Source organism: Rhinolophus sinicus, linkage group LG02, assembly GCF_036562045.2.
Source record: "Rhinolophus sinicus isolate RSC01 linkage group LG02, ASM3656204v1, whole genome shotgun sequence".
Lineage (NCBI taxonomy): Eukaryota > Metazoa > Chordata > Mammalia > Chiroptera > Rhinolophidae > Rhinolophus > Rhinolophus sinicus.
In genome coordinates, this window is record NC_133752.1 from 97,517,697 (window position 1) to 97,540,861 (window position 23,165).

Sequence of the window (23,165 nt, forward strand, 5' to 3'; positions counted from 1 at the left end):
GAGCATACTGATTTCATAGCTATAGTATGAAATTTGTCCTTTTGCTGCTTTTATTCTTGTCATAGTACATATATGGTTTTCTAAGAATTATTTATTTACTCTTCATATCACAAGTCAAACAAAAAAGATTTATAACCGAGAGATTATAATCTAAATAAAATAAATATAAATGCATCCAAGCATTTTACAGAGTGGCTTTTTTATTAAAATGTTCTTACTATTATGGATTTTGAACTAGTAATTTCCTCTTCAAGAAAAGGATGAAATGAGCAGGAGCAAAAGGTCGGTAGTTAGGAGACTTGCAGTCTGGTCTTCACACTAACCATTTCTGAGACTCTTCTCTGAGCGTCAGTTTCTTCCTCTCAAATTAGAGCTCTGGTTTAAAATTCTTTCCAGCTCTATGATTCCGTGGTTCTGTCTTAAAGCAACATGGACATTAAATGTTACTGTAAAAGCAATATTAGAAGGTTTTCTCTGATTTATTACTCTGTGACTTGTTTCATGTGTATGTGATTTTGTAGAAACATGACAAAGTGGTGGTCTTGCATTTTTATTGACAGGATAGCAACCAGTTCTAGTGAACAGGCTTTTAGCTAACTCAGGGCTATATGCCATCTTCTATAATTCAATTGTATTTAATTTTTTGAGAGGTTGGAATTTATTGCTTATATGACTATTTTTTGATGGCTTCTCAATATCCTGTTTTTCAAAGGAACAAAATGAACCAGCTAAAAGCTTTTATTTAGAATCAGTGATTTTGCCACTGAAACGAAGTTAACACTGCAAAGAAAAGAAAGTCATCTGCAATAGTTCTCCATATATGTTTCTTTCTAATTGCATACAAAAATAGCCTTTTATTTACCCCTTTTTAATTCAATGCAATTAACATAATTAGAGCTCTATTTGATTAGCAGGAGAATCCCAATCGCTCCTTTTGAGCAACATAATGAGAAATTTCAATACATAGTACTTACTAAGCACAATAAAACTATTATGACCTTGCTTGGACAAAATTCTCCATTTGGTAGCCTGTAATATGTTTCTTTGACATTATTCATGTTCTTCTCACAGTTCTCTTCCTATGACTTTTTGAAACTAGGATATTGATGAAGAGATTGAAGCAGAGTATAATATCTTAAAAGCACTTTCTGACCACCCTAATGTGGTCAAATTCTATGGGATGTACTTCAAGAAGGATAAAATAAATGGAGATAAGCTCTGGTTGGTTCTTGAGGTAAGTGTTTCAACATTGTTTTATGGTAGACATGTGCGATGTGGTCTTGGAATGACTTAATGTTTATGTTTCATGGATACCATAAAGCAGTATGTTCCTGACTGGTCACTTCCTCAGTAGAATATTGTGACTGGTTCTGCCCTTGTCATCTTAAGATGCATTGGAAATTTTAAAAAAGCCACAAAGATTCTTAAAGATTAAAAGGAAACACTTCCATAGTAAAGGACTAAAGAAACTAGGATTATTTTCCTTAAAGAAGAACAAGCTTAAAAGGGACTTCATTATAATATTTATTTATGCATCCATATTTTGTTCAACTAACATGTGACTGAGGCTCTGTGCCAAGTGCTAGGATAGAAGAGAAAATTAATGTCAGTGAGGCTTCGTTAGACAAAAATGATGAACTGTGATTTTTTTTTTTCTGTTCTCATTGAATACTAATGACGTAAATTACAGAACCAGGTATTTACATTTATGCGGGGGCAAAAAACCTTACTAGAAATGGTGTTGAATACTGAAGTTGTCAAAGAGAAGCTGTACATTCTGCCTTTGCAAGTCCCGGCAGTAGGTTTGGACAATTCTCTCTAATGCAGGAGCACTCGAAGGTGCCCCACTAAGGTAACTGCCAATACTAGAAGGATGTGGGTTTTCTAATTTTCACTGAAAATTATCATTCAAGTGGGGTAATCATTGATTCTAATGAAATTTTAAAGAATTTTTAGAAGTTGTTATCAGAGCTAGTAAAACCTTTATTCGATCACTGTAACAGCTTATATGAGTATTTATTGTGTTCATTAAGATTTTATTAGCATTTGATTCTATTTCTTTCGGAATGTTCTGTTGGTTTTCCTACAGTAGCACAATAATCATTTATAAATTATATTGTTTCCTTACTTAACACTATTTTTTATTATGGTTTTTAAATGATACTAGAGATAATGGATGATCATTGTAGAAAATACTTGAAACTGTAAAAGGAACCATTCTTAACACTTAACATATAGCCATCTTCTTTTGTGTGTTTAAAATGATTGACAATATCACTTATGAAATTATCCTATTTTTTCACTTAATATAATCTCAGATAGACTTAATCATTTTTATCTTTTTCAAAATAAATACATTCACTTGGTTAATAAACAGCAAGTACAACCCCAGGGCCTGTAATGTAGAGCAATAATAATGTAGATCCAGTTCAGTGGTGCCACCTTCTCCTGAGCAGGTCTGTGCTTTTAATGTGTTGATTGCTGTACCTGGAAATGTATGGCTGCGTGTCTCTTCTCTTCCGTGTAGTAATCCGTATTCTGAATTTTGGCAAGGCTGTTGCTGGCACTTCAGGAACCCTATGTCCTCCTATTCCATTCTGGAGGTTTGCCATGCACCTGACCTCTGATATCTCTCTGCTGCTCACGTGGGTAGGATCCACCATTTCCTGGATCCCTTGGTCTCCTCTTTCCAAGTTTACCTCTCTATTTTGCGTATCATGTAGTGGTATGTGCCTTACTCTCATTACCCACTGTGCTGATGTCATCACATCTTGAGTCCCTTTGTTTCAGCTTTAGGGAACAAACCTCTGTGCTCTTGCCTAGGTGTGTGTGTGATGAGTGCTCAGGCAGGGTGTTGATAGTCAGAATATGGGGTAAGAGGGTGACAAGTCTTTTGATTGGAGACTTCCAAAGGATTCCTTGTTTCCTGTCCCTGCCCTCCCAACTCCACCTCCACTTTCACTATTACCCCGCCTGTCTGGGTCAGTCTGCTCACCTAGCACTTTAGTTTGTGGCTTCTTCTGTATCCTAAGTCAGTTACCCTTCGTCATCTGCTTTCTATATTGAGAACGTTTGTTGAAATCTCTTGTCCACTGCTCTCCCTTTTTCTGTTTTCATTTTTCTTGTGATTTGTACTTTTTTATTCCTTTACTAGCATTTTAATGGAGATTCATGAGTGAGACGAAGTAAATTTTTGTTTGTTCTGCCACCATTAATCGAACCACAGAACCTTTCAAAATTGTAAAATAGTATTTTCAAGAACCTTTTCAAAATCTGAAACTGTATTATTTTTATAGAGGTATAAAATTTTTTAGATAACCACTTGTGTTCTTTAAAAATAGGCAAATTATGATTTTAAAATTATTTTGTATTTCTCAATTAAGTTTTAAATAGCTTTATATTTTCTTTAAATCACACATTAAAACAAAGCAAAATTTTTACTCATCTAAACTTAATTACCTAATAATAGAATATAAATTATTGACTCTAAGCCATTTAGACTTAAATTAATGGAGAATTTGAATGAGTTTACTTCATGTTTGTGTTTATATCTTTGAGATATACTGCTGTGCAAAATCTTTAATGCAGTCTTGAATAAAATTTCGTATCTTTATATCTTTCAAAACATTTTCAGTAATTGCATCTTTACTTTTTTCCATGTAGAGTCATTGGCTGGTTAGCATTTGAAAGATTCAGGTATTCTGCCTAATGTAGGCCTAAATGGACATTGACACAAGGTGTAAATCTTTGCCCAGAGTTTAAAAATATTGAATGAGATCAATCATTGTCTTTTATGACAGCCAAATTCCTATTCTAATTATATTGTCATTTCTCAGTATTACCACCTGGAATTAGGTGAGAGTCGGAGACTCCTGATTACAGTTAAATGTTCCTTTGAGAGAGCAGAAGAGATTGATTAAAGTGGTTTTGGAACATCCAGTACAAGTGAAGCAGCTTCCTGATACAATGAATCAGTAGAAAGTTAACAGCTTCTTTGAGCTTTGTCCTTATATTTTATGATCAGGTGGAGGTATTGGAACTATCCCTAAAGGAGTTGAGAAAAAAGAATAAATGATAGTTTATTAAAATAACATTTCAGAAATCTGTTCTATGAACTTACAGAGTAGGGCAAGAGAGTGTAAAGAAAGGAAGAAGTTGGCCAACTGTATATAAGATAATTGATTTGCATATGTAAATCAAACTGATTACATATACACATGAGTGGCTAGATATACAATTACCTGATTTAGAAACATAAATGGTGCAGGTGCTGCTTTAGAGGCGCTTTCAGAATTGGCCTTGGCACCAATACTTTATTCTACAAAATGACTACTAATTATACCTCTTATCATAATAAAGCCCACATGAGTTATTTTGCATGAGGATACCAAGAGAGTGGCCAAAGAGAGGCTGTGATGTTACCCACAGAGTCCTGCTAACAATGCTTGGCTTCTAACATGCATCTACATAAAGAAGGTGGTCTAGGGCCTGAGCGATCAGTGACTCCCCTCACTATCAGGCTGATGTGTGGGGAGCACTGTATCAGCATAGACAAACTGCTGCCCAGTGACTTTTCGCCATGAAACATTATTTTATATTTCAATCTAGAATAGAAATCCTAAGAAGACTAATATTTACTTGGATCTTGCTGGGCAGTCTATTTTCTCTCTTATTTAGTTGTGATTTTTGAGTTATTTATTTTACTTTAATACAGTTTTTCTCTTTCTTGTATTTTTCCTTCATTTTTATATTATAAATTTTTGAGCATGAATGGTATACAAGGCTTTATTTGGGAATTCTTCCCTTCTAAATTCTCTGTATGTTTATTTTCAGACTATAAATGTTGCCCAGTTTAGTAAAAGTTGCTAGCTCTCTGAAATTCTAATTAGGCACTTGTAATAAGAACTACCTAATAAGAGAAAAGGTAAAATGTTTTCTGCTGTGGGATCTAATTTGTTTTGTTGTTGTTGTTGTTTTAACAGAAGGTCTGTGGGGATTTTTATATTCACTTAATATTTTAGGTTTTTTTTAAATGATGGAAGTATAAAGGGAGAACTAATTTTTTGTTTACTTTTCATTTTAAAATACCATACTTATATTAAGTTCTGCCTATTGCTATCACACTTCTTGACTGATCTGCTTAGTCAAGTAGATGCTGTAGTACCCCCTATCCACAGAGATACATTCCAAGACCCCCAGTGGATGCCTAAAACCATGGATAGTACCGAACCCTATGTATACTATGTTTTTTTCCTACACATATATGCCTATGATAAAGTTTAATTTATAAATTAGGCACCGTAAAAGATTAACAGAAATAACTAATAAAAAATAGAACAACTATAACAATATGTTTTAATAAAATTTATGTGAATGTGGTCTATCTCTCTCAAAATATTTTATTATACTGTATGTACAACATGGGTAAGCTGGACAGAGGATGATTTATGTCCCAGCCAGATGGAGTGGGACAGCAAGAGAGTTCATCACTTTACTCAGAATAGTGTGCAAATTAAAACTTATGAATTGTTTATTTCTGGAATTTTCCATTTAATATTTTCATACTGTGGTTGACTGCAGGTAACTGAAGCCATAGAAAGCACAACAGCTGATGGGGGTGGAGCACTGTACCTCTTTTGGTGTTGTGCTTCCTTTAACTCCTAATGTCTACTGTTAAGGTTAGTGGCGAGGACAGAGGGGCACATGGGAAAGAGGGAGTTGGTAGGTTTCTGCATATGCTCATCACTGAACCAGCAGACTAAAAAACAGAGTCAAAATTGAGTTAAATGTCTGTTACTAAGCATTTGCTACTGATGAAGACAAAGGGGGAAAAATAGAGATTTATCTGTAATTTTCTCCTTGTTTGGATGAACAGCTACATTTTATATCTGCAAGGAACCCAGTTTTCTCTGGCAGGGCCTATTTGCTTAGTGTGCTCTCAGCCATAAGGAAGCCAAATTTCAGAGTTAGGACATCTTTTTGTTAAAAGACCCTTTCCCTCATAAGCCAATCTGAGGTACAATTGCTCCTTTCATGTGGTGCTATAGAGTGTATTCTGTCATTTATCTGAATTGGCCCCGATTTGTTCATTTTAGTATTAATAGTGACATCGCTTTCTCTCATTGCTTTCCAATTATAGCATTTTTTCTCTTTGAAATTATATCCCTTTCAAGAGATCAAAAACTGGGAATTATAGGTGGTATTTGGAAGCACAAAAATTCAGTAAATAGTCATAAAGCCTCTCAAATACACATTTGAGGTAATTGAAGTGGTTTTTGTAGACAAATACTACTTTCACATGTCACGCATTATTGGTTATTCTGTTTTTATACTTGCAGCTAGTAACCCTGTCATGAAGAAAAGAAAGAGGATGATAGAAAATGAACTAGTGGTTTCTATTTGTTGAGCTACTAACCCTTCAGTGTTAACTGCCCTGGAGATAACAGGTACACAGAGGGGCCATGAAGCCATTGCAGGCTTTATATGTGAGAGGGGTCAGGAGAAGCAGGCGGGAGTGGGAATCTGGGCTTCTGAGTTGCTCTAATCGCACAGCATTGTTCCTTCTTTCTCTAGCTGTGCACAATTGCAGTGGAGAAGCACACTGACAGGATGATTCCTTTCATGTTCTTAGAGCTAGAACAACCATTCCCAGCTCTCATGTAAAAGGCTGTTATTTGGTGTACTTACAACAGAATAGACAGCTAATTACCTATAGTCGTTTCATTTCATTTCGTTTTTTATTAAAGGGCTCGATGGAAAACAGTCTAAATGTATTTCTTTATACTCTTCTAAACCAGGAAATACATAAATAATATACGTAAGACTTGTACATCTTTCTTTCCTAATAGTAATTCAGAGCTTGCAAAAGCATCTGCTCTCTGAATAAGTGACAGTTTATGGTATAACTTCCTGGGAAAAATAGGAGGTGACCTGACATGTTTTGTCATTCGGTACATCAATATATTCTTACTATGCACATTAAAATATTTCTACTAAGTTCTTTTTTAAATCATAGGTTAGATTTCTATTTTTATCATAGATTTTTACCATTGGTTCCTTATTGCTGACATCACCAATATTTGCTGATGTTTTTCCAAGAATTTTGAAACGTTTTAGGGTAAAGGAACTGTTTTATCTATTGATTTACTGGTTACATGACTGTATACAATTACCAAAATACATCACACTGCATACTTAAATGAAATCTTTAAGAAACAAATGTGTCTTGTTGATTCATTTATGAGGCCAGAATTATACTGACAAAAAATACAGATACTGCAAGAAAAGAAAACTATATTCTAACATTCCACATGAACATAGATGGAAATATCCTTCACAAAACATTAACAACTCAAATCCAGTAATACATAAAAATGTTAATACATCTTGACTGAATGGGATTTATCCCAGGAATGCACGTTTATTAAAACATTAAAATAAGTTTGTTAAACATTAAAATATACTGCATCAAGAGAATCAAAGAGAAAAGATCATGAAAAACGTGCCAAAATTCAACATTTGTGATAAACACTTTCTCAGCACACTAGCAATAAATGGAAATTTCCCCTAATAAAGTAGTTGTTTGCTCAGTTTTTTAAAAAGTGAGCAAAAAGTTTGGACTCTTCACAAAAGCATATATATAAAATATGTACAATATCTTTAGTCTTTAGGGAAATTCAAATTAAGACCACAATGAGACTATTAGTACACACCAACTAAAATGGCTAAAATTAAAAAGACTATTAATACCAAGTATTGGTGAAATTGTGGAGCAAAGTAAACTTTTGCACATGGCTTAGGCAGTATAAATGATATAATTACTTTGGAAACAATTCAGCAGTGTCTTATTACACATACACTTACAATATAATACAAAATTTTTACTTGTAGGCATTTGCTAAAGATTAATTTCTACAAAAAGACTTAAACATGAATATTGAGAGCATTTGCATAAAATGAGCAAAGTGAAAACTAGAATGAGCATTACAAAGAGTTTCTGCTTTTGTAGCCTTACGTGGAATATGATCAGACTAGCAAATGGCCTTTGAACATTTTTAGAATAAACAACAAGAAAAACCCAGTTGAAAACGGCAAAAGACAGAAAGGCCAATTGCAGAAATTTGAGCAAAATTCTCATATCTTCTCCTAACATGGCAAATACAGAATGCATTTAGAAAAATTATAAAGGCTATCTTTGGAAGTGAGTATCTGTTTATAGAATATCATCCCTTTTGATTTAGGTGATTGTTGTTTTTTTAATGTTTGACTACAGTCTGAGTAGAGAGTTCATTTTCAGTGCTGTTCTGTTATTTAATTAGTGTAGCTGTTTCAAGAAAATTATACTTCAATTTTGTTCGATTAAAGAACATCATGTTACAAAGCTAAACTTAAGGGTTTTTCAGTCCCTTATTACATATCCCCCCTGTAGTCTACCGTGGTGATTGAAAAATTGCATAGGGTAAAAATGACATGACTCATTCCCATGGATGAAATTCTTTTTAAAGGGAAACATGAGGTCTTTTTCATTTTTTACAATATATTGTCTAATTCAAGAACATTTGCCTTTGATTTTATATATTTTAATCCTTTAATTCACTTAAAAACAAACATACTTCAGATAAAAACCCTTTTTTTAAACTTTACATAGGAAGATCATTTTATGCTAGTTGAGCAAAAAGCAAATTTGATCACCCAAGAGCATATTTGAAATACCACTAATTCTAAACGAGGACTTGGAAAATTCATGATGTGATCTCATTTTGAGCATCTTTAGGAAGAGGTCAACCACAAATTACTTTGTGGCTCATTGACATTTGGTACCTTTGGTCTGTTTAATAATTTTCTTATCTACTGTATTTGCCCTCTCCCCCATTTCTTTTTTATTTTAACCTAATTTTTCTTGAAATTTCATTCAGAAAATTCTTTCTATTCTGTAAATTAAAACACTGTTTCTGCTTAGACAGCAGCCAGGGAAATAAACTTTGCTATTCCCTGCAGGGAACGGGTACAGGAAGGATTGGGTAGGGTCCAAGAAGAGGAAATTGTACAGATCTTTGATTCCTGCCAGACAAGGTTCACATGAAGCCTCACTCAACGATTTACCCTGAGTGCTTCCACCCATACTCAAGCACAACAAGTATATGTTCAAAAGCCGGGGAGGGGAGAGAAAATATAATTTTTCAGAGCAAAATCTGCTCTGATTACCTTACCAAATCTAGTTGCTTCTCTACTTAAAGTCACTTCAGTATTCTCCCTCAGTCATTATTGAAGGCTGGACACCAAGGGAGGAAAGAAACCAGACAACCTCTGTCAAGCTATTGCCATTATCAGCCAGCACTTTGGGGCTGCTGCTTCTGTAAATTCCTCCATTATTCAAGTTCTGCTTACATAGCTTTTCCTCCAATTACTTGCCAAACATCAACTTTCATAAATTCATTCCTTTGCTTGTTCATTTATGCATTGGACAGATCTTTATTGGCTACTTCCCACATGGCCTGGTAATGCTTTATAAATAATAGCTCCTTGGGAACATTCTTTTCCTATCATCATGTCTTATTCTCTCTTCCCCCAAGTCTCCCCATCTTTTTCCAAGTGCACAGTAACCTGCATAATACTCGACTAGCACCTTCTGTCGGGCCCTTTTGAGCCCTTTATGAGTTGAAAAAGAACTTCCCAAATTTTGGCTAGCACCACATTTATAAATGAAGTGCTTGTATTGCATTCTTAATATTTCCTAAATATTAAGAAATGAGTCTTGATTTTTCTTTTTGACCTATTATTTCAGAATTTGAGAAAGGTTTTAAAATCTTTCCCACTTTGAAAGATTTCTTTTTAACTATTGGTCATTGATATTTTTAGGTTCATTTCATATTGTTAAAAGAGCTTTAATCAATAAATGGTCACTTTCTTCAAATGTTTTTTGAAATAACTAAATTACTGAATCAATTTATTTATTGTATTATTCAAATTGTTTATAGCTCTCCCCTTGGGGAAGCTGAATCTGAATTTCATCTAGGAGAGTAAATTTCAAGAAGAGCTTAGACATTTGGGGAAGATAATGGGAGATAGCTTTTTTATCTGATAAACCAACTCTAAAGCTACAGTATTTAAAACAATTCAATACTTAACAAGAATAGATAGATCAGAGGAATTGAATAATCTATAGAAAGGCCCAAATATTCACTGCCATTTAGTATATAACATTGGTGACATCTCCGATGGTAGCAGACTATCTACTTAGAACAAAATAAGTATTACACCGACAAAAAACTGGTAGTGAATTAAAGATCAAAATATATCAAAATGATAAAATCATAAAAACACGGAGTCATATTTTAATTTTCTTAGTTTAGAGAAAAGCCTTCTGAGCATGACCAGAAAAGAAATAACAGTGAACTTTAAGAAAAAAGTTGATAAATTTGAATTCTCCACCCTCTCTCCCTTCTAAACTACTATTTTACTATTTTTATTGTAATAGCATTTTTGGTTAAGAAAATATTTTTAGAAGAATCATTATTTATTCCTTTATATTGGATAAATATTTATTGAATTGTTACTCTGTGCAAAGCATTGAGATAGGTACTAAAGTAAAAAAAAAATACTTCTATTTTATTGTATGAGACACCATGACCAAAGTGAATACAGCAGAACAACCTTGAGAAAGCTATTGTCAACATAGTGATGGCAGCCTCTATCCTGCCTTTAAATCCTTTCCTGTTTTCCCTTCCAACTTGCTGTCATCAGTCTAGTGATGTTATCAGTGAAGTTCTACAGTATTTACTCAGAATTATTATCCACATGATTATACTTCAAGACTTAACATATAATCTAGGTGGTTGTTTTTTGATCTTTCTAATTCAGGGTTTTCTCAACCATGACATTGTTGACATTTGGGCCTGGATGAGTCTTTGTTGTAGGGGATTGTCCAGTGCCATGTTGGATATTTAGCAGCACCCCTGACCCCAAATGTCAGTAGCAGCTCCCCAGTCTGGACAATCAAAGATAGCTCCAAACATTGCCAGTTATTGTCTTGGAGCAAAATCATCCCTGTTTGAAAACCAATGTCTGACTGTTTGAAAGCCTCTTAAGAACAGAAGCTATCCTAGTCATCTTTGATCCACTTCAGTACCTATCTCAGTGCTTTGCGCATAGTAACAATTCAATAAATACTTGTCCGATACAAAGGAATAAATAATGATTCTTCTAAAAATATTTTCTTACCCCAAAATACTATTACAATGAAAATTTATGTCTATCAAGAATCTTTTCTGTGTTTGTACCTCACTTAGGTTAAACTGTACTGGATATAAAATGCAACCATGAGTAGAATAATTTAGATAGTTACTGAGAAGACACAGTAGGAGTCTGTCATAACTTGAATGAATTTTGTATGTTCCTTTATTATTAAGATCTTTTCTTATATTCTTGATGTGGGAAGCCAGATTTTTAAAAATTAGTAGTTTATTTTTTGAACAGTTTTAGATTTGCAGAAAAATTGAACAGGAAGTACAGAGAGAGCCCATTAAGTCTCCCTCCCTCCCATTTTTCCTGTAATTAACATCTTGCATTAATATAGTACATTTGTTACAGTGGATGAGCCAATAACAGTACATCATTATCACCCAAAGTCCATGGTTTACATTAAAGTTTACTCTTGGTGGTGTACATTTTATAGATTTTGACAAATACATAATGACCTGTGTCCACCTTTACAGCATCACAGACTTCTTTCACTGCCCTAAAAATCCTCTGTGTTCCATCTATTCATCCCTCTTTTCCTTTTCCCTGGGGTGTCAGTGATTGATCTTTCACTGTCTCTATAGTTTTTCCTTTTCTAGACTGTCATATAGTTGGAATCATACTGTACATAGTCTTTTCAGATTGCCTTCTTTCACTTAGTAATATATACATGAGGCTCCCCTATTCACGGTGTTGGCAGCTAGATTTTAAACTCAATTCAAAGTTATATCTTCTGTTTCTTGGACACATTTGACTAATGGAAAAGTGTACTATAATAATTGAACATCCACATACAATCCATACCTAACACCACGTACAAAGATTAACTCAAAATGGATCATAGACCTACCTATATGTAAAACCTAAAACTATAATAACACTTCCTGAAGAAAATATGCAAGAAAAATTTTGTGACCTTGGATTAGGCAAATATTCACTTGATATGGAAGTTGCTTAGAAAGTCAAACGTTTGCCCCATCAGACCTAGCAATTCCCTCTCTTAGGTTTTACCCAAGAGAAATGAAAACTATATTTTTATAAAAACCTATATGTGAATGTTTAGTGGTTTTACTCACAGTTGCCCCAAACTGGAAACTCAATGTCTTTCAATTAGTGAATGAATAAGCAAACAGTGATTTATCTATTCAGTGGAATACTCAGCATTTAAAAAGTCATAAACAACATTAAAGGCATAAACAGCATTAAAAAAGGAATGTGCAACAATGTAGGTGAATCTCAGATTCATTGTGCTAAGTCAAAAAAGCCAGACTTAATGGCTACACCTTATGATTCATTTCTTTGACAAAAAAAAACTGTAGGGACAGAGAATGGATTAGTGGTTGTCAGGGCCTAGGGAAGGGGTTTGACTACGTATAAGAGACATGAGGGAAGATTTTTGTGTGATGGATTCATTCTTTATCTTGACTGTGGTAGTGGTTACATGACTATTACATTTGTCAAAACTCAAAATTCTATGCTAAATAGGGTGAATTTTATTATATGTTAATTGTACTTCAATATACCTTACTTTTACAAAAGTAAAGTGCATATTATAAAGAATCTTGTATTCTAAACTTTACTATTAAGTTGGTGCAAAAGTAATTGTGGTTTAAAAGGTTGAAAATAATTGCAAAAACTACAACTACTTTTGTATCGACCTTAGATGGGAAAAATAACTATTTTAAGTAATATGATTCCAGAAAGTAAAATATAAACTGCTTAGTGCAAAGTGTGTGATTGCATTAGTCCTTCTTATATTCCACTTATTAATTTTATTTACTGCACATTCTTTCGGGTTCCTTATTTCCCCTGTGACATTCTAGCTGTTTACTCTTGCATTAACACAATAGTCAACCTCAGACAGTGCAGCCAAAGATAGGCCACAGTTTGGAGAAATCGGAAAAGATGTTTAGTCTCCCTGCAATGATTTTTAAAAAACTTAAAACTGGTCCTAAAACTGTTTCTTTTAAACAAGGAACTTGCAATTGAAAGGATTAATTTCTTTTTACTCAATTTTGAGTAATTTTGTAAATTGGTTATGCTAGGCCACAGGAAAGGGAGTGTGACACTGTTTTCTGCTGCCAGGGCAGAACACTCTTCTGTTTATTCTGTTAAAGGCTATCTTCATTCTTCATACAGAAGAAAATGCAGGTTTTGGAATGTTAGGGCTGCATGTACTCTTGTATAAGCTGAAAGAAAATTTCTTTGAATGGAGAAAGCATACCAGTTATTAATGGGACTGCATCTAAATGTTCATTTGTAAGTTCAGGTTTAGATTTTAAAATATGCTCTTCTAGTAACAATACCTTACATGATGCAACAGCCAGCCCATTAGGCTTATTGAGTGATCATGAAATATCATGGTTAAGTGTGATCATAAAGTATTATTGTATTGGGGGATCATGAAGTGTCATGGTTAAGCCAGAAGCTTGACTCTAGAATCAGACTGTCTGAGTTCATATCCTCGCTCTGTCACCACTGTGTGATCTCTTGCAAGTTATTTCACCATGTTGTTGTGCCTCAGTTTCCCAATCTTTAATACAGAGGTGATAATAATCCCTACCTCAGAGAGGGGTGAGCTATAGAAATAATACATATAAATGGATTGGAAATGTACCTGGAGCAAAGTACCTGCTCAACACACCTCAGCTATTATAATCTAATCCATAATGGATGGGAGGGAAGTGTTCAGGTATCCAATACAACCTAAGTACCATGATAGAAAAGTTTGTGAGAAAATGTGTTCAGTATTTCCAACTTAGATGCTAGGAATGTACTGCCTCTCCCCTCCTTTCTTTGCCTGCATTTAGGCTGGTAGAGTCAGAGAAATGATGACTTTCAATTCCCAGGAGCTGGTAGATACCAAAGGCAGGTGGGAGAGGAAGCCCCAAGGGTGGGAGTAAGGAGAGCAGTGACAAGGGCCTCGGAGGAGAGGCCAGCTGAAGGCGAAGGCTAACTGGTCAGGAGGAGGGGATCCAGTGCTCCTGCGGTCAGAACCTCACTGGGCCATTTGCTGACACATCTCCAATTGCCAATATCAGTATTTCTATGTTCTGCAAATTTGCAGCCCCTTCGAGAGTTTTCTGTGGGATTTCATGCTATCTAACTTTGGAGAACCTGGACTTGAAAAATTCCTCTATAGTGTTCCTCCTCCCTGCTTTTCCATTTAGATCCCCTACTTTTGGGGTATTGGGGAGGGGAGAGGCTTAAAGAGCCTAAAAAACATGATATTTAAAACAGTTTTTCAAAATGTTATTTTTAATCCTTACTTTAATGCGTTCTGAAATTTTGCCAGAAAGGATGCATGTTTCTAAATTAAGGCACATATAAAATAGCATATAGTCATGTATTCAAATCATAGAATCTATTACACTATTAATTAAACTGTCAGATGTCAATAAGCCCTAGTTCCTAAAATTTGGGTCTAGTTTGTAGAATCATGATTCTTATCTTTGCATTTAAAAATCAAGCCCAATTCTTCTCCAAATTATTTTCTAAAAATTAATTCACATGAAAACTGTGTTCCAAAATAATTGTACACTAGTACAAGTTTATATGTTCATTTCTTTTATGAAACCAGAAGGATGGTGGGACTAATCCTTTGAAACAAAATAATGAAACCATTTTTAAAAATGTTTTGGGGAAACCTTTTATAGCAAGTGCTTAAAATGTCATATATGTTTTAATATCAGCCTTGAAATATTCTTTTATAGCTGTGCAATGGAGGATCAGTGACAGATCTTGTGAAAGGATTTCTGAAAAAGGGTAAAAGAATGAATGAGCCCATAATTGCCTATATTTTACGTGAAGCCCTAATGGTAAGGCAATTTAAATTATTTGTACATTAATTATGAGTCAGTTCTAGTTAAAAAATATGGATCTTATTTTTAGAAAAATACCACTACATTAATATTTATTGATGCAAGACTATATGCAAAATTTGAAATGTTTAGGATAGCTAATTCCTTTCTTCCATTAGAAATCTAACCTCCTCGTGTCGTCAGAACCCTGAGTTCTGGTCTCCTAAATGTATTTCTGAGATTGTGTAGATAATGTGCATTTTTCACTAATAGTTAGGTTTTTATTTGCCATTATTTAGAATAAGTATATAGAATGTTTTCTGTTGAGATCAATACATCTTTAACAAAATATTTGGTAAGAGCTAGGGATATGCTCTAGATTTAGAAATGTTTATATAGTCCAAAGTGGAGATGATGTACTTTGATTTGACTATTCAGTATGAAACATTTATGAATGTTTGAATTTTAATTTTAACACGTTTCGTATTGATACTGTACAAATGTATCCATCTGAAAAAAAAATTTTTGTTTGTTTGATCTTTTTAAAAGTCATTATATATTTCCCCCTTCTAGGGACTTCAACATTTGCATAACAACAAAACTATCCATCGTGATATAAAAGGAAATAACATTTTGTTGACTACTGAAGGCGGAGTTAAACTCGTAGATTTTGGTAAGTTTTGTTTGAAATACATTTGAAATGCAAAATAAGTAGTATGAGATGACTTGATCGCTTTCCATCAGTCTTTCTTTCTAGACATTGAAAGTAGAGAAAAACTTGAGGTTAGAAAGTGTAGAAATTTTTTAAAATTTGGCAAATGAGAGATTCTCAAAATCTCTCTTCTTTTAAGCTTGTGTCCATAACACCACTGTAGTGGCTGACCCTCTAAAATAGATGGCACCTCAAAAGATTACCCTCAGTCAAAAATCCCTTGGCCCTTACTGGTGATTTCTTTATGAATGCACATGTACCCAAATCCAGGATTTTGACATATGAGGGGAAATCTTCAAAAGTCTCTGGGAAAACTTCTTCCTTCTTAAGAAGGAGGCACACGGAAAGATGGTCTCTTTCTTCCCTGGGACCCTCTGTGTCTTCTTGCAATACCTGATCCTGCGGCAGCCACCTTGTTCTGTCCTGAGGTGTTTTATCCCAAGTGGAAAGCCCACCATGAGAAAGGCAGAGCTGAGCACAAGAAGAAGGAGGGTCCTTGATGATGTAATCGAGCCACTGATTCAACCAACTTTGGAGCCTGCCCTATCTCTGGACCTTTTGCATGGGAGATAATATTAATAAATCCCTATATTACTAATAAGGAGCTTCTGTGTCATAGATTAATCTAGATTAAAAACATAAACCCAGATAATACATAAGGTGACCTTTTATATGACATCTTTATAAAGTAGTCATAAGTCAGAAACCTGCTAAAATGAGAGCTTTGGCTTTAGATTAATCAACTGAAAGACTTAACTTTCAGCAACAATTAGAAAGAGGTCCAGCTGCCTATTAAATGTGTTCCTAGTGTCTGATACAAAACTGCTGTTTTTTGCACGTAAGATCGTGCTTGTATTTCCATTTTCCATGGTAAGAGGACATGGATTCAGTTCACCTAAAATGATTTGTAGGTTTTCATATGAATTGAAACCTGAGGATGGAGGTGCATGCATAGTGAAACTTCTCAAGGGCAGAAGGAATAAGATGGAGTAAGCCACAAAGTGCAGAAACAAACTGAAAATCAATGTCCTCATTTTATGTTTAAATCAAATTTTCAGAGAAGGCTCCGGCTGGGAGTAAAAGTGTTAGAATCCATGTAATTTGAATTTCTCACCTCCTGAAATATACAGTAAACTCATTATTGAGTACTGAAGATCTGTCCTGGGATACCTGCCAGTCCTCAAGATGTCCAGCATGGAACTTTACCACCTCATCCATCCCCAGAACCTGCTTCTTAGCAAGAGTCTCTTGTCTTAGAAAAAGTCTGTTTTGTTGCTCAAGCCAGAAATCGTAGGCTCGTCCTGGAGTCTTCCCTTGTTTTCATCTCCCACATCTACAATTAGTCAAAAAGCTCTGTTTCTCTATTATATATCCTCAGATTCCATATTTATTGCTCTTCCCCAGTCCTAGCCATCATCTCTGACCTGGGCTCCTGTAGTTACACTTTATTCAACTCCCCACATCTAATCTCATTCCCTTCTTTCCAGTCCTTTCTCCATACCGCAGCCAGAGGGACCCTTTCAGAAAGCACACTGATAAGTGGGATATAAAACTGAAAGCAACAAAGGAACAAGACAAACAGATAAAGACACAAAAACTCATAGACACAGACAATAGTTTAGTGGTTACCAGAGGGTAAGGGGGTGGGGGGTAGCAGGTGAGGGTAAATGGGTCAAATATAGTGATGGAAGGAGAACTGACTCTGGGCGGTGAACACTCAATGTGATATACATGATGTATTACAGAATTGTACACTTCAAACCTATGTAACTTTACTAACCATTGTCACCGCAATAAACTTGAATTTAAAAAACAAAAGAAAGCACATTTGATCCTGCCACTGTCTGGCTCAATATTGTGTTCAATGGCTGCCACTAGCCCTTGGGAAAGGCTTTCTTTATGATCCTCTGTGCTGGCGCAGAGTAAGCACCAAATGACTGATACCCTTTTTCTACCCCTTGGTGCCCATCACGTACCCTCTCTCCTGTCATCTAAGAGCCAGGTCATCTTTCAGTTCCTTAAACATTCCACACTCTTTCTGAGGCAGGGCTCTGGCACATGTAATCGAGTACTGCAAAATACTTGGAAAACTGAGTACTTCAACCTACTTCTGGAAGTACTTCAAAATTTATTAGCGTGCTTTTCTCTTTTGCCTGTCCCAAGGACATGATCTTCACCCCCGTCTGCCTGAGGCATCTCTCTGTCTGGGGGAGATTAAGATTTGTTCCAGAAGGAATGCAAGACATTGGCTGAGTATTAACATTCAAAAACAGGAATTTGTAGCAAGACCCAGGCTATCTCTTGAGAGAGTCTGCCTCAATTGCTCTATCCCTTTAGCATATGGAGAGAGCGTATCCAGGGGCATACTATAGAGTTTCACGTAAGAGAGAACAGATACAAGAGGGAAATGCTTTCCAATTCTAGGCTAATTGTGGAAACATGAAACAGAGAAAGAGGCAGGAGAGTGAGGTGAGCTTATAAACAGTGGAGATAACAGCGAGAGCAGAACAGAGCTCCTGCGCTCACATTTCCCACCATAGTCACTCAGGGTCCCAGAGGAGGCCACTGCCCAGTGTGCTGCGGTCCCCACAGGGTGAGCCACATCGCTGTGCCTGAGGTGTGGGGGGATTAGGTAGAGAAAGTACTCAAGCTGAGCTTCCCCAAACCCTTACCCCTAGTTTCCAGAAACCCAAAAGTACCTGAGAATCTAGCTGGGGAGCTTCAAGAGGAGGTTGCTCAGGAAGGGAAGTGACACACAGAACAGATCACCTGGGCCAGGTCTGAGTAGGAGCCAGAGCCACACCGAAGAGTGTTCACAGCTCCAGCTGATGCCACCCTGAGCCTTCATGTGCCAGGAGGACTACAGGAAACCCTTCCTACATGAGGAGAACAGGCCCCAAGCTCATGGGATGCACGTGCTACTAGCACGGGAGGCCAGCGGCGCCCCTAATAGCCAGGCACACAAAGGCACATGGCCCCAGAGACTAGGGACCCACCCCTCTCTTCTTCCTGCCACAGGGTCTGGTAAGCCATCCCTTATCCTGTACAGACAGTACCATCTTCAGGAGAAAAGGAGGAGGAGGAATGCCCTCTGAGAGGTGGAGCAAGCACTTTTGTCCAAGAGAGACTGAACACTATTTAAGAGGACTTACAGGATTCATGGATCTGACTAAGCTTTGCTTCCCTTCCAGCCAGTGGGTAAGGGGCATAGGGATAGGCCATAAAATGAAGAATTACAGTTTCTCTGTATATCTAAATGTAATGTCAGTAAGTTTTGTGACCAGTTACAAACATGATGTTTTCCCTACATAGAACGCCCCCCTCACCCTTGCACTCAGCCAGCTTCTTTTTGCCTGGCTGAGTGCTTCCTCTACACCCTATACTTTGTTTAGCCAACCAGTTGTCACACTTGATTGTAATCATATGTTTACAAGTGATTACAATAACTTTCATGATGACAGTCTAGACTATCACTTTGCATGGTACTGGTACATTGAAAGTACTCAATAAATACTCTCGAATGAATGAATGAATGGGAGGCATTCATTCCATACAATGTATTGGATTTTCCATACAATTTTGTGACCTTAAGAAAGTCACTTAAAATCGCCAAGGACATTAATCTGCTCATCTATAAGTACAAAAAAGAACAGTCTCTACCTAATACAGTTTATTGTTGTGGAGAGTAAATGGGATGATACAGGTAAACTACTTAGTAAAATTATTGATGTTTTCTAATTTTAAAAAATTTGAGCTATTACCATTAACATGAAATGATATTTTTATATAGCCTGTAGCTCAGTGTTGCACACATAGTACATACTCAATAAATAGTAAATCAATACTTTATTAAATAGTTGCTAAATGATGAAAATCTGAGTTCCTAAATTTGATGCCAATTTCTGTTTCAAAAATAAATAGCCCTTTGCTAGAGTAAATTCAGTATTACTTTAAATATCAAGCTACTTACTTACACTAAAAGTAAGATTCAGTTTGGTAATACTAGTTAAGAAAATCTTTTTTTTCTTTTTTTTTTTTTTTTTTGCTAAATGGGATATACTTTTACAGAATACTACCAAACACCTCAGAGAGTGAAAAAACAAGGGAGCTTGTAAACGTTATTAAATACATTAGCAGTCACTGGTGTATGATCAATCAATAAATAATATGACCTCCTAGGAGATAAACCCCTTTAGGCAAGTCACCTAATGTCTGAAAAAGCAGTCCTATCTGGATTAGAAAAATAAAAGAGACGAAATTTGAAGGGCCGTTCTCAGTTCTGTGAATTTCTCTCTGGGAAACTTCATTTCTAATGGGATAGTTAACATTTTAATACGAAAGTACAGAATGTACTCCTTGTGATTTATTTAGACATCGTTCTTTTGACAGAATATTTTATGGCTTTAAATATCTTATTACCCACATCCCAATTTTAGACCAAATCCCCAATGAGTAATGTAGGTCAAAGAAAAATTGTGATTTATTTATTAAAACCCACTTTTGAACATCAAGTGAGGCAGTTACACCTGAACTTAAAAACTGGGAACTTCCCTTCATTCCTTCCTTTCTTCCTGAATCATTCAGAACAAAGGCCTTTAAGTGTGTGGCGTGCAGCACATGGCTTAAGCCTGAAACTGGTGAGGAAGGTGCCCATGAGGGGACGGTAGTAGGAATGGTAGCTGGGCATGGTGTATAGAGTCCCCAAGTGGGACAAGGAGAGCATCCATCTAGGAGAATGACGGTGACCCCTGTCAGGATGTCAGAGACTGAGCTGGGTAAGAAGGCATCTGCATAGGGGACAAGATGGAGACAAGAGATCGGTTACATAAAGGGGGCTTCATACAATCAGGAAAAAAAATGATGAGAACAATGGGAGCCACATTTCTTACTGTTAGAGAAAAGAATGACAAATATGGAAAAGGAGAAAACTGAACCTAATGAGGTTGATTGGAATTGGTGATATCAACGTGAACTCATGGTTTTCAGTACACAAGATCTTACAATTAAGTTCGCGAACTTGTTGCACTGATGTTGCTAACCTTTTTTGATATCAAAGGGATTATTCATTATGAATTTGCACCAACTGGACAAACAGTTAACCAGGTTTATTATTTGGAAGTGCTGAAAACGCTGCATGAAAAAGTTACATAAAAATGACCTGAACTTTTTACGAAAATGACTAGAACTTTTCGCCAACAATTCATGGATCTTGCATCACGACAATGCACCAGCTCACACGGCACTGTCTGTGAGGGAGTTTTTAGCCAGTAAACAAATAACTGTATTGGAACACCCTCCCTATTCACCTGATCTGGCCCCCAAAGACTTCTTTCTTTACCCAAAGATAAAGGAAATATTGGAAGAAAGACATTTTCATGACATTCAGGACATCAAGGGTAATACGATGACAACTCTGATGTCCATTCCAGAAAAAGAGTTCCAAAATTGCTTTGACGGATGGGCTAGGTGCTGGCGTCAGTGCATAGCTTCCCTTGGGGAGCACTTCAAAGGTGACTGTAGTGATATTCAGCAGTGAAGTACGTAGCCCTTTTTCTAGGATGAGTTTGCGAACTTAATTATCCGACCTCGTGTGTGTGTGTGTGTATGTGTGTGTGTATAATATATATTATATATATTTCATGTATGTAATATATATGTGTATAATATATATATTATATTATAGAGAGAGAGAGATTTCAAGGAAATGGCTCATATAACTGTGGAGACTTGGGAACCCCAAAATCTGAAGGTAGGCTAGCAGGCTGGAGACCCACAGGAGAGCTGCAGTATGAGTCCACAGGTCACCTGCTCACCAAACTCCTTGCCCAGTGGAGCTCAGTCTCTGCTGTTAAGGCCTTTCACTCATTAAATGAGGTTCACCCACATTATGGAAGATAATCTGCTTTACTCAAAGTCCACTGATTTACATGTTGACCTTATTCAAAAAACAGTTTCACAGAAACATCCAGACTAATGTTTGACCACATATCTGGGCACTGTGGCCCAGCCAAGTTGACACATAAAATGACTCATCACACTGTCAACCTCATGAACAAAATGAGGATATTAAGTGGTATAATAAATTTTATAGCCCCTTCTTGTTGAGAAAAAATTAGTATTTTTATAATTTAAATTCTCATTCCTGTAATATTTTGTTAACAACAAAAATCCATGCTCTTCCTTTTGGTTTCTTGAGATATAAAGGGTGTTGCTTTATAGTTGTAACAAATCAAGTTCTCTGGAATGGTCTGGTGTGTTAGAACCATGTTGGAAACCACATATATGGTGTTTCTTCTGATTCACTAAGACTCTCTTGACCGGAGGTGAGGTATAAAGCCTATTTTTTTCCCCTAGATATGGGACTTGTACCATAAGGAACAGAGTTGTTGTACCGCCATCAGCAGCCCAGGAAGTCTTGTTGGAGGGGCCTGAAATAGCATAAAAAGTCCCCATCAGTATAATCAGAGCAAAGGACTAAAGAATCATTAATATAGATAAATCTCCTTCATGTTCCTGTGGTTTTGACTTTCAGTAGATTATTGCCCTCTCTTCTAGCCTGTTTTCTCTTCAGCCCACATCTCTTTTTGGCCTCTTGGGTTTTTTGTGTTTTTTTTCAATATCCTCTCACTATTCAAACTTTCTGCCTGGAATTTTCCACCCTTTGGCATCTTCTCCCTTGAGATGCTTATGTAACTGTTTGCTTTGCTATCTTATTCCATTAGTTCCTCTCTGGACAAGATGATTTTCCTAATCTTCTTTACTTCCTAGGACTCCTGCACTCATAAGCATGATTTGGATTCCTGTTGCCTTTTAAAGTCATTTGTGTCACTCATTTTTAATAGAATGTGGTATTTTTCTACCTTCTTAGCTACTTTTCTTGTGAGAATTTATATTAAGTAAAAATATCATTTGTTCTCAGGAAACTCTTTTTTGTCTCCAGTGGAAGTTTACTAACCTGACAAGAAACATGTTAGACTATCTGACCATTGAGTTGCCTTCCAGCTCTGAAGCTATTTGGTTGTGTTGGTAAAATGACCTTCAGGTTTAACAGTCATTGCAGAAGCAGTCAACAAACATAAAATTTGGTGAATGTCTTCCTCTGTCATTTTCATAGTTGGGTCTGTATCCTGTTTTTAATATTTTTATTGTTTCAATGTGATAATCAGCCAGTATTCTCAGATTTATGGGTTTTTCATTCTACATAGTCACATTTTTCCTTTTTCACTTATTTTGAGGCTTTGTTTTTCCTTCTTCACATTCTGGGCTCAATTTTTCTTGTTTTCATAGAGTTTACAGGAACCAAGTGTAAAACATTCTTTCTTCAGGATCCCAATAGTTACTAAAAGATATATGTGTCTCCAAGAGCATTGTAAGGGGGTGTCAATCAATACCAGGGTGTTTGCAAACATCATTGA

General features: G+C 36.0%; 1 protein-coding gene across 7 annotated transcripts in view; it reads left to right on the forward strand.

Annotated features, from left to right (window-relative positions):
- The window catches only part of MYO3A (myosin IIIA), a 217,461-nt gene that overhangs the window by 18,403 nt on the left and 175,893 nt on the right, over positions 1 to 23,165 (forward strand). For all 7 annotated transcript variants that reach the window (XM_074324949.1, XM_074324951.1, XM_074324950.1 and 4 more), the window contains 3 exons: positions 1,100 to 1,234; positions 14,952 to 15,056; positions 15,612 to 15,711. In XM_074324949.1, the coding sequence (XP_074181050.1) occupies positions 1,100 to 1,234; positions 14,952 to 15,056; positions 15,612 to 15,711 (340 nt within the window). The remainder of the gene's footprint in view (positions 1 to 1,099; positions 1,235 to 14,951; positions 15,057 to 15,611; positions 15,712 to 23,165) is intronic.